Below are 12,171 nucleotides of genomic sequence, written 5' to 3'. Positions count from 1 at the left end.
AATTAATACATCCATGCAGAATTAAATAATGAAATCATATTATCAAGAGGCTTAACAGCGACATGACAGGACGTGATGCACATTTTAGTAAAACAAATATTTAAACATTTGTTTTATTTCAGTAGCCCAATACCAACTCAAACTCCAAGACAAGAGGAGTTTCCTTCGAAAGATAATTCACTAGAAAAAATAAAATGTTGCTGGAAGAATATTTAGTGTATGGCAGTGATGGGCAGTATCCAAGTTTATGTCGCCGCACAGGTATTGCAAATAAAGTACACTGCATTGTTAGAAATTAAACCAGTGGTTCCCAACCTTTTTCGTTTCCTTCCTTTTGCATTTTCTATTATTAACAACATCACGAGTGAAGTTCAGGACATTTCATTCATAAAGCTTAAAATCACAAATGACAGACTTGCTTCAGGCATCTTTACAATCTCTACAAAATCCTTATAAACCCTTATAAACCATGATTTGGGATGAGGAAAAACTCCAGAAACTCAAGGAAGAGCGACAGAGGATCTTACATACTGATTGTCATCATACACATTGCACACAGAGACAGTGGGAGTAAAACTACAATGCAGAGAAAAACAGTTTAATAAATATAGTACATGTCATTTTAAGTAAATATATAAAAGGTAAATTCTGGGTTAAACTATTTACACTCTTTGAGTGGCATACTAGGTACTATTCTCCTTTTCATCACAAAGGTTGTTTCAGGTCAGTCAGTTGGGGTTCTCGGGATACATCCGCTCAGCTCCACCATCTCCGGCCATTCTTCGTAAACGTTGGTTTTCTCATCATTAACAGCTTGCTGACGGGCGAAAAGAGAAAAGAGATTTCTTTTATCATCGATTATGATGCTTTGAAAAAAAATATTTACATTTTTCTGTATTTAAAAATAGATGAACTTCTTTGACACAAACAGGCTCACTAACCTTCTCAAAGAGGCTTTTGTGTTCTGTCCCCGATTTCCCAACAAACACCCAGCTGTCTCTCTGTTTTACAGACTTGATCAAAGTGCTTCCCATTCCGATGAACACCTCCCTCATGTCGTCTGTCATTCTGCCAAAAGGGAATAGAAAAGGTTTGTGTTGTGTGCTGTGGAGTCACTTTAGCTGTTGCATCTTTGAGATTTGGACTTACTTGGGTGTCACATCATCAAACGAGGCCACCAAGACAATCATCCCAGGTTGTATCTCCTTCAGGAACGCCAGGATGTATTCTTCATCTTTTGTTCAAATAATACAAATAAATAAATAAAAACACAATCTTAAGGTTTAAATAAAGATTCAAATCAAAAAGAAGATTAAAAGTTTAAAAAAAACACAACTTACTTCCATAATTCATATTAAGGAAGCCATATTTTTCCACTTTTCCATTTTTACCTGAGATGGAACCACCACAAAAACACAAAATGTAGTTGTTACCAACTGCACTTGTTTTTATGGCAGCTTGTTTTTATGAGCACACTTAATCTGCTGATGAAAATCCTGTTATATAATCCAGAATGGCTAATTATTAGATCTTTAGGTAAGATTGTTTAATCCACTGCTGGTTTTAATGTAAAAACTTCCAAGACCAAAACGATTACAAATGTGAATGTTTAAGACAGTATAACTTATTTAGAGTACAGAAGCTGTCAGAGTATTCCTACTCACCATTTACCACCACAATGTTCAGTCCTGGTCCCACATTATTCAACGCATTACTCATAATGCTGTTGAGACACAGATACAGTTGTGTTTCATTCAGTCACACACATTTCTGTCCTTGGTTATATCCAGTAATACCGTATCAAAACACGCACATTTTACCATCGAAACAGATCTTTGGTCCAACAACATTAGCTGCTCCGCTGCTGATTCGTAAAGCGAAATGGTCAGACGGGCAGACTCTGGCGAGGCTGCACTTAGGCCCAGTTGTTATAGCTGAAAATGCTGAAGAGAAAAGTACTTCTGATCATGAAGGAAACCACACACACAGGTAATGAGGAAGTACTTTCATAATTTAATTTACCTTTTTGGAATTTTGGTTTGATTTGGTCTTTGTCATTAAACTCTAAAATAAAAAAAATGGAGCCAGCGTTATTAAAATGAGGCAAATAAAACTAAATGAGAAGAGGTAGTCAGGATTTATGATGTGACAAGTAATGAGCTTACCAAGAATATATCCTGATTTCTCCAGAACATCAAATGACTTGATGGAAAACCCCCAGGTTATAAGGAGGACACCACTCACAGCAGCAATAAACACAACAGCTGTCAATAACAAAGAGATGAAGATTGGCAGAGATACAAACAAAAATACCTGTTTTGAAATAAAGTGAAATCTCACCTTGATTTCTCATATCGGCAAAAACTCAGATAGCTTTCAGTTCCCAAAGGCAAGAGCTGAGCCCTTTGAAATGCCCTTCAAGTATTTCCTGCAATAAATATTGTAACGACAGCAGAGCTTTGGTGTCATCTCATCTGTGAACATGCACTCTGATAATTCCTCCAACCATGCCTGGGAAGGTTGTCTGGATATGGAAAAAGAAAACAAAGCCCCTCCTTGTACTATACAAACCAGGATGTGGTCTGATGCATGCTCAGCCACCGACAACCTCTCTTGTACAAAGTCAAATATAGGAGCAGTAACAGATACAACAATGCATTTTGCAAAGCTTCAAATATCAAATTGGATGTGTAAACTAAAAGGTCCCTGTCATTTTTTGGAGTTTTATATTTGTATGTACATTCTTTTCATAAAACCCAGGTGATTTGAGGTTATCCGTTTATTTAAAAAATGCTCTAGATGATAGAATAAAAGGCCAAACTCTCATTAAAAGCAAATAAATATGCACGGAATAGGAACAAAAAAAAAAAAAAGTGAAAACAAATGAGAACTGAATTTAGAAAAAAAAACATTGCTGGAGAGAGGGAGTTATTTCAATAAGCACAAAATAAATAGGCCAATGGTGTGTTTGTCAAGACATAATGAATTTAAATCCATACTTTTGATGGATGGACAACACTGTTTGCACAAGAGTTAGTCGTCACTGAAAAGCATGTTCAAGGACCCACTTGGAAAATATATGGTACATGAGGTTATTCCTAATAAATATTTTCTAAATGTTAATCCTAGAGACCAAGCCCTTGTGTCACTAAGCTTCTGCTCTGCTGATCCTTAAGCAGTAGCTAAGTCTCAGCTTTCACCTGCCTGGAGGGGTCCAAACTAAAATAGCATTTTCCTTCAGGCAGTAATGAACTGATCTTATGACTGTTATTGAAGTTACTGTGGCCAGATCATAATGAGATCATAATAAGGTCATCATTCATCCACCAAGACACGGTTGAGTAGCTGATTAGGGAATTAAAGCCTTTGCGTGCTCGTATCGTGACAAATGAAGCACACATAAAGATGGCTGACAAATTACAGGAAGAAACAACACAGAATGTATGAACTACAACAGCCTCAGCTGGACCACACAAGCACAAAACCAAGAATTAAAAACTTCACTGAGAGAATTACAGAAAGTAAGTGTGAGCACTAACATAGACACTGATTAGAGAGAGTAAATGCTATGAAATATCTTTTGTTTCACCTGTTTGTTTTTGTAAAACTTTTTCCTCCATCCATCCAAACCTACTTCAATTAGGGCTTTTAGTGTTGTTACATATGAGGGGATTTGCATTATAACAGTACGTTTACAGCATCTACACTCTTCATATTCCTAACATGGTGTAGTACTAAAGGGAACCAGCAGAGGGTCTATGTGTACCACATTTTACTGATAAGAGGAAACTTAGACATTCAGAGAAACATTTGACTAGATAACATTACACAAAATGTCCTTGCTTGTACCTTCTTTTTTGTAAATACTGGGTGTGTACATTCAAGTAATAATACAATGAAAGTAGAGATGATCTTCAGAAAAAAAAATTAAATAATTATGCCAGTTGGACAGAACAAGGACAATCCAAGCAGACAACCAATACATCAACCAGCACACAGGATGAATAGATATGTGTTCACAAAAAATAAATATATATCATTCACATTATCATCAGTAACTGTAGAGCAAAATCTGCAATAAAACATGAACTTTAACCTCATAATCAATCTCATAGCATATGACAACAGATTCATTATTGCTTAATTTGTTGATCACACAAACACAAATTAAAAAAAGAGAACATTGTGAAATGATTTTCTAATTAATGATTATCGGCGAGCTGACACCAGTATCCTGTGACGCTGACGTTATCCCAACAATGTTCACTCGTGACTTTCTAGCAGATGGAGTTGCAGGTTTTCTTTTCTTGGTGGGAAATAGAGCTGTCTACAAATATCATGCAACATCACTCAGCCTGAAGTCCATTAAAGATTCGGTGGACTCTGAACGCCACAGCAAATTTATTTTTAGTGGGTTAACGTTAGCATGAAAATGGAAATATATTTCAAAGCAAACAACTGGCCAACTGGTAGTTAGTGAGACTACATATAGCTGCAAGTCAATTGGAGAGTTACAAACATCTGAAATGTCAAACCTCCACCATATATTTCCTAACTGCTGGATAATGATACTGAATGATTGCAATAATAATAAGATTTGCACTTATTACATTGCCAGTGCATGAAAGCTACAACCTGTTATTGTTATTTATTTATTAATTTGGGTAATCACATTTCAGCAAAGTTTTATGTTGTTGCTGATGCTTTATTTCTTAGCAGCTCCACTGCTCCACACTGTGCTCATAAAAAGGTTACAGCTGATGAAGCCATTGGTGGTTGCTGTAGCGTAGCGCCCACCCTCTGGTTAACTCTCAGGGAAACGCTGTTAGCTCTAGCAGCACGTTTACCATAGTTGGTACTGTTAGCACCGTTAGAACTGTTAGCTGCAAGTCGCCGGCTCACCATGAGTCATGATGAGAGCAGTTGAGAGGTAGTAGAAATACTCCACATCCCATATTTAGCAGCTTTGAATCAAGAATGTTACTACTGATTGAGGTTGTTTGCATGGCTTTGGAGGAAGGCTTGAAGGAATGGTCAGATTTGGCAGCTGTTGGAGCTAGTCCTGCTTACACTTTAAAAGATGGCAAAACAAGGATGGATTTATTGGTTAGACATTTAACAAAAAATCTGGTTTTATCTCCCCAGTTTTTCAAAGGTGAACTCCTCAAACTTTAATTGTTTAGGTTAGTTTTCACTAAAAAAAAAGCCAAACATTTGCTGGTTCCAGATTCTAAAATGTGCTAATATGTTGTTTTTCTTGTCTTAAAATATATTACATTTTAAACTGTTGTTTGAACAAAGCAACACGTTTGATGATGTCATCATGGGTTGTAGAAAAATGTGATGGGTATTTTGCTCAGTGTTTTCTGAAGTTGTGTGGAGCAAATTATATTTTCATTATAAAATAGAAAGAATCATTAGCTGCAGCCCTGAAGCACACAATTCATCCACAATAAACCATATTTCAGTTCCTCCATTTGCATCCCGATCTGAGATTTATTCCAGAAGATCCTGTAAGGAGTTGAAAAAAAATCATTTACAAAATGACATGTGAAGTGATAAGGAAAGTTACATCTGCTTGAGCTTGTACAGTGGCACGAAGGCCAGTGAAAACAGCAATCAGGGATGATGCACTGACCTCGTCTGACGCCTCTCCGACTGTGCAGGGCCCCCTGTCGCCTTCACCCTCTGTCACTGCTGAACCCTCGTCCTCCATCCGCCTCAGCTGTGAGTATCGGTATCTTGCCTCACTGAAATACAGTTATGTGACAGAACGGGATGATGTGTTGTTACTGCACTAGGTTTTTTTTGAATAATCGTGTTAGGGCTCATTAATAAAGTCTACTTACTTGACTGGGAAGCAGTATCTTCGGATGATCAATAGAGCAGCAAGTATTGCCGCTACAGAGACTAAGACCACTGATGCAATAACCCCGGGGTGAAGCCTTAACCCGGTCTAAAAAGACAAATGAATCCATTGAGATCCAACAGCGGGGTAGTTAAAAAGCCCATAATCATAACAGCGCAGTTCATGATGTGTGGCTCAGATAAAAAAGGAAATACGGCTAGGAGATATGACAGCGTGTGTGTTATGGATCACACTGATGTATGACCCAACAGCTCAACAGCAGGGGTGTGAATCACAGGCCAAGCGTGACTGATTTTGACAATAAATGATCACTCACTTCATAACTAATATCACAAGGCAATATCTCTTATATCAGAGCTATGCATAAGATCATATGTTCGGAATAGAGTGAGAGAACTTCAGTCTTTGTAGTTGTGAATAGGCTTCACACAATCAAGCTAAAGGTTATTATTAATCACACACAAGAGGTGTCAAATACAAAAGATGAGAGCAGATGTGAACACACTGGTAACGAATACACATTATTTTGTAACATGAATAAATTTTCATCATTCTGTTTATCTTTGTGTAAGTGTTTTAATATGCACCTTTCAATGCAAAACGTGTAGATTCCTATAGCATTAATCAAGCATATGCAATCACTAATATTTGTATTACTTCCAAATTCATTTAGTAATTACTTTTTCTCACATTATGCCAGGTGGATTTGGCAACTGAAATACTTCCGGACAGACATGTATTGGATAATGTACGAAATATATACATTTAGTGATCATTAAGTATACCCCTTTGAATAGCCATGATATAAGCCTGTTTGATTCTTCAGAGAACTAAATTGTCACAAAACAAAAACATCCATATTATTGGTTGCACATAGTCTATATGTCAAGTTTAAACAGTTAAAACAGGCACCACGATCATGATAATGGCTTTACGTATTGTTGCATGTTCACGTGTTATGTCCGCATACTAATTACAACCATGGCCGTATTTTAACGGATTGAGATGCTGTATTGCGTCTCATGATTACCTGTTGCTGTTGTGTTGACATTCTTGCGAATTTAGAGTCTAGTTAACCTACTTTCATTGTGAAACAATACAGCTCACTACATTATAACCTATTTAATTATAATCAAGACCCAAAACCAATCGAAACGTTTAAATTATTCCAGACAGCTGTTTTTTGTCTGACTGTAAGCGCACAGGGTCAAACGCAGTTGTTTACTTCCTGGTTGCTCTCACCTGTTGATGAGCGATATTTCCACGCCCACTTTCGGGATGTGACGCATAGTTGTGTGTCACGTGGCTATCTTTGTGGTTGCAGTTCTTCTGCTGCATCAAATACATTTTGAAATTAAAAAAATAACGAAAGTCTTAAGTTCCAATATTTTTCAGAGATTTGAGCATTTTCTTGCATTTTTTTTGCATCTTGAAGGCTAGAAAACGTATAGAAAACAGATTTCTTTGGAACTTAAGTATATTCAAATATTCATATTTGTGTCAAGTGTTTTGTTTTGCAAATGAACAGATTTCTTTGACAGTTTATATATTGCAATAGTGTAACAGTTGGGGTTATTGTTTGATTAAAACTACAGGTGTATAAAGTATCACACTCTGATAAATTAATGTGGGCTTTCATCTCCTTTCTCTATATCCCTGCCACTGTGAAGCGACAATTCATCTGAAGCTAAAAAGGAGGAATCAATCATCAGGTGTGATCAGGGTTTTGGCAGGACTGATGAAAAGAACGCCCCGTCTGGTGTTGCTGTTGGTTACATTAAAAAAAAAAAAAAAAAATCTAGTAAAGGTTCCTATGTTACAACGAGGGATCATTTTTACTGTGAGGACTTCAACGTTTTATTAATAAATACATTCAAAATCCATCATCTTTTTTCATAACTTTTGCTTATCAGGCTATTAAATCAGGGCGAGTACAGCTGGCTTTACCAGGACACTTTAAATGAAAATTCACACAGGAAATCAGCAACATGGTCACTTCAATTCATATTTATTTCATACAATACATCCAAAAAAATCAAGATACTTTCAATTACTTAAAAACATAAAAATTATGATAAATAAAGCACAAAATTACCTTTACTGTTATACTAATCCAAGCAAAAATTCAATGGCAGAAATCCTCTTCTTCAAAAGAAACTCCAGGAAGTTAATTCAAAAGGATGACATATTAATCTGCTAGCCAAGACTTCCAAAAAGACTCTTTCTACCATCAGATGTGCTACTGAAAGGCCAGCCACTCAATTTATTGCAAAAAGCAAGTGTCTTATTTCTTAAGTTCCTTTCCCTTTCATACCAGCATGACTATTTATGGAGACACATATCTCCTGTTAGTTTCATAAAAACAAAAGCAGCAAGATGTCTGTGATTGGTGCATTCATGTAGTCCTCAAAAAATGGATGATACCATTCATCCGCTGTCAATAACTTCTGATTTATTAATTTAGATTCCCTCATGCTTTGAGTCAAGCTAGTTCATAGTACTTCCCAGTCTTTGGATCGAAGTAGCAGTTCAGGCAGGGATCATAGAGCAGATTCAAATACTCATCCTCCTTCTCCTCTTCATGTACAGACTGGTCCCGTCCTGCAATATTGCAAGATGATCACTCTGCAACACTTGATAGTAATTGTTCAAAACATGCATGGATTAACAGTGCATTGAAATTAAAATGAATGAAATGTAAACAGATTAAACAAAAATACATGAATGTAAAATGTATATTGTATTTTTTATATGTATAGTAGCATAGCTATGGCAGATATGAGTACGGGCCTACTCTATCAGCTGTTGCTGGAATGAAATGACAAGCGTGGATGGCGAGGTGACCTTCAGACTCAGGTGGATTTAAAAGTTTTCTGTCGCTGCCATTTTTTCTCTCATCAATCAAGACCTAAGACACCCGGTCCCTGTACCACATTATAAAGCTGTAAAGAGATTCTCTGTAATCCCCACTACTTTAAAGTGCGAGAATTTAGCCGTTAAATTGACAGGCAGTTAAATGCTAAAAAGGTTATGGAATGCTCCGGGAGGAACCTTTTATCTTATCAGAACTTTGGCGACGATAATGAAAACTAATTATAAGACACATTGTGTAAGAGGTTTAAAAATGATGTTGTAAACTGAAAGGTTTCATCAATTAACCTTGTCGATGTGTCTTGGGGGTGCAGACCTGTAATGAGCCTGTCTCTTTTGACCTATGGAGTTATGGAGGACAGAGAGCTGGACTCTTATGGGTCTTTACCCTTAATTAGATACAGTTTCACATGCTTTCCCACCATGTTGAGTGCAGTCTTTACGTGGAAGCTTTGACACCAGTGAAGGTCTCCATTAATTCTGTGCATTTGCGCAATTAGTGTGGTTAATGTTAAGGCATTGTATTGTTTGCTGTCTGAGTGCAAAGGACATAACAGAGTGTTAAGGGGCAAAAGGACACAAATTTAGGTTACTGTACCTCCGATTATATCTTCTAAATTGTTCTGAGTGTTGCCTGACCTTCTCCAATGGCTGGGAGGCATAGTGGGAGGGCTGAGCACGTCCATCCACTCCCTAGGGAAAAGACGATAAAAGCTCACAGTCATGACAACACATGCCATTACACACACCACTCTACTGTACCGTGTCCCTCAAATTGCCTCCATATGACATTTAAACACTGAAGTCCCATCATTGTGTAATCTCACAAGCCCATCTAAGCCTCCATTGTCCTTGAGGCACTTCTCCTGCACACTTAGGCTCACCGCCTCACAGTTTTACCTGAAGGTTCATTTATTAGATTCTGACTCAAGCTGAGATTTCCAAGTGTCCACATTCTGGCCCAGAGTAGATGTCTTAACCTTGACTGCGTCTGAGGGAGCAGGACTTCCTTTCTCTCTAAATGAGTTTATCTTCCCCGACTGAGAGCTACACAGGCTACAACTATACATCTATCATTTTCCAGTAAAGTGCAACACAGCTCTTTTAGTACAGAGCAACAGATTAGAGGGAGACAAAAAAATGCCACAAGATAAATTATTACTTGGAAGCACTGCAAGATTCACTTGTTCAACTGAATTCATAATAGCCAGTTACGCAATTATCCATTAACATCTTTCGCCTCTGGAGATACCATCTCATAAGTGCATATCACAACATATTTAATGAGGTACTATAATCTTCTTCTGTACAACATTTAGCTGACAGCAGACAATTCCAACGTTCATTATCAATGATTGATAATGTCACTTCCTCTGAAAAGAAAGTTCATTCACTAACTCCATTATATGATGTTGACAAGACTAAAATTGTGAAATGTTAATACTTTCAGCAGGCTATGTTCAAAAGATGTTCAAAACATTTGTATTATATTTTCTGATTAACTCTAGTGTTAAAAGACTTCATAGGATGTTGGTTTTAATGGGTGCCAATCAATCCCCATTGTCATCATTTCAGTAAATACTATAATAACGCAGGTACCTTTAGTGACATGGTATCTGGAACTAACTGCACCCGTGAAGTAAAAAAGATGACATAGCTACTTCAGAGACCTGTTCTATAGTTTCTCAAATAAACTACATTGTAACAACTGTATATAAAAGAAAAAGATCAAATTCACAGCTTTCAATTTAACACCATATGAATAACTCATACACATACATGGTCAGGCACTATTCTTACCAAAGATTAGATTATTCCTGATGAAAAAGCCAGTCAATCTATAGCTCATTTCTCCAAGAATTTAAGCCTGAATAAGAGATTTCTTTATTTTTAAACCAATGCCTTTAAAGTGACCAAGTACATTATCTTTACTTAGGCTCTGATTTTTCTTTCTAACAAAGGCATTTACCATACTTTACTACCCCTTTGATTGTGTGATAGGCAGGAACAGAGTACAAAAGTTAATGAAAGCAATTTTCAAGGACAAAGGCTTCTACAGAGCTGAAAATTGAACTTCAAATGCTAAAAAGGAACTTGTAGAGAGTGAATCAATTGTTAAGTAATTTTTAATCAGATACGGAGCAACCAGTGATAAAAGGGAATAAATTAGTTTGATTTAATTTGAGTAAGAACGGTTATATTATAGTTTATGGAAATTAAGCTTTCCAAATATCTCCCAGTGAAACATTGTCAAGGCGACTCGGTTTGTCTGAGATCCTGGGGATTGTATTGCATTTCACAATTGGTTATATTGTCAAAATCATCAATTTCTACATCTAAACCATTGACCTGTTTGAACTTTAGTTAGCACCTCTCTACTAGATATGATTAATCTAATAGGCCATGGACCACAGTCCTTAAAAGTAGCTGTAATTAAACCTCTTCTTAAGAAGCCCACTCTTGAGACAAAAGTAGACTCAAATCAGTTGTGACTTTCTACATAACAATAGTTTATTTGAGGACTTTCAGTCAGGATTTAGAGTGCATGATAGCACAGAGACAGCACCGGCAAATGCCGAATGACCTTCTAATTGCTTCAGATTTGTTAGACCTTAATACTGCATTCAACACCATTTACCATCACATGGCATTAAAGGAACCACACTGATCTGGTTTTAGTCCTATTTATCAGATCGTTCCCAGTTGGTATACGTAAACGACAGTTTGTCACAGGGTTCCACAAGGTTCTGTGCTTGGAGCAATTTCACCTTATATATGCTTCCATTAGGCAATGTTATCAGAAAACACTCCATGAACTTTCATTGTTATGCAGATGATACTCATTTATTTGTATCGATCAAGTCAGATGAAACAAACCAGTTTGATGAACTTCAAACATTGGATGACTTCCAGATGTTAAACTCAGACAAAACGGAAGTTATTTTACTCGACCCAGAACATCTCAGAAATCATCTGAGACATCTCAGTTTCTCTTAATGGCATTGCCCTGACATCCAACACCACCGTAAAAAAACAGTTATGTCTTTTGATTCCTTCATAAAACTAATTTCAATTAGTGACTTAACCACCTTTTTTTTTACATTTGTAACATTGCAAAAAAAAGACACATCCTTTCTCAAAGCGATGCAGAATTTCTTTTCATGCATTTGATATTTCTCAACAAGATTACTGCTATTCTTTATTAGCAGGCTGCTCTAATGAGTCTATTAAATCTCTCCAGTTGATCCAGAATTCTTTAGCATGTGTACTAACAAAAACTTAGAAAATAAATCATATTACCCCTGTATTATCTGCTCTACACTGGCTCCTTTTGAAATAAAGAATCAAATTTAAAATCCTTCTCCTCACCAGCAAAACCTTAATTGGCTCGGCACCATCATATCTTAAGGAGCGTATCGTACCGTATTACC

At 36.8% G+C, this 12,171-nt stretch overlaps 2 protein-coding genes across 6 annotated transcripts in view; both read right to left on the bottom strand.

The window, feature by feature from the left end:
- Window positions 1-654: 654 nt before the first annotated feature.
- Window positions 655-2,353, bottom strand: si:dkeyp-67f1.2 (uncharacterized protein LOC556106 homolog). The gene is made up of 9 exons (XM_068595069.1): window positions 2,341-2,353; window positions 2,166-2,264; window positions 2,023-2,064; window positions 1,814-1,943; window positions 1,665-1,723; window positions 1,341-1,391; window positions 1,150-1,234; window positions 942-1,068; window positions 655-817 (listed from the first exon to the last, which is right to left on the bottom strand). The coding sequence occupies exons 1-9, from the start codon at window positions 2,351-2,353 to the stop codon at window positions 725-727; spliced, it is 699 nt and encodes a 232-aa protein (XP_068451170.1). The 3' UTR covers window positions 655-724.
- A 5,508-nt stretch (window positions 2,354-7,861) lies between these two features.
- The window catches only part of cfap20dc (CFAP20 domain containing), a 32,513-nt gene continuing 28,203 nt past the window's right edge, over window positions 7,862-12,171 (bottom strand). For all 5 annotated transcript variants that reach the window (XM_068595174.1, XM_068595179.1, XM_068595175.1 and 2 more), the window contains 2 exons: window positions 9,339-9,433; window positions 7,862-8,470 (listed from right to left, as the gene is read on the bottom strand). In XM_068595174.1, the coding sequence (XP_068451275.1) occupies window positions 8,352-8,470; window positions 9,339-9,433 (214 nt within the window). In that variant the 3' untranslated portion in view covers window positions 7,862-8,351. The remainder of the gene's footprint in view (window positions 8,471-9,338; window positions 9,434-12,171) is intronic.

The sequence above is a fragment of the Clinocottus analis genome, unplaced genomic scaffold (assembly GCF_023055335.1).
Source record: "Clinocottus analis isolate CAN_PGR_092001 unplaced genomic scaffold, fCliAna1.0.p SCAF_3, whole genome shotgun sequence".
In the NCBI taxonomy this organism is placed as follows: Eukaryota; Metazoa; Chordata; class Actinopteri; order Perciformes; family Cottidae; genus Clinocottus; species Clinocottus analis.
This window is presented reverse-complemented; position numbering and strand designations above follow the sequence as displayed.

Excerpts from the sequence above, each read along its gene's own strand:
- si:dkeyp-67f1.2 (XM_068595069.1), bottom strand. Across the intron at positions 1,724-1,813 it reads ATCTGTTTCGATGGTAAAAT|CATTATGAGTAATGCGTTGA; the intron begins GTGCGTGTTTTG and ends GTGTCTCAACAG. Across the intron at positions 1,235-1,340 it reads CCTTAATATGAATTATGGAA|ATGAAGAATACATCCTGGCG; the intron begins GTAAGTTGTGTT and ends TTTGAACAAAAG.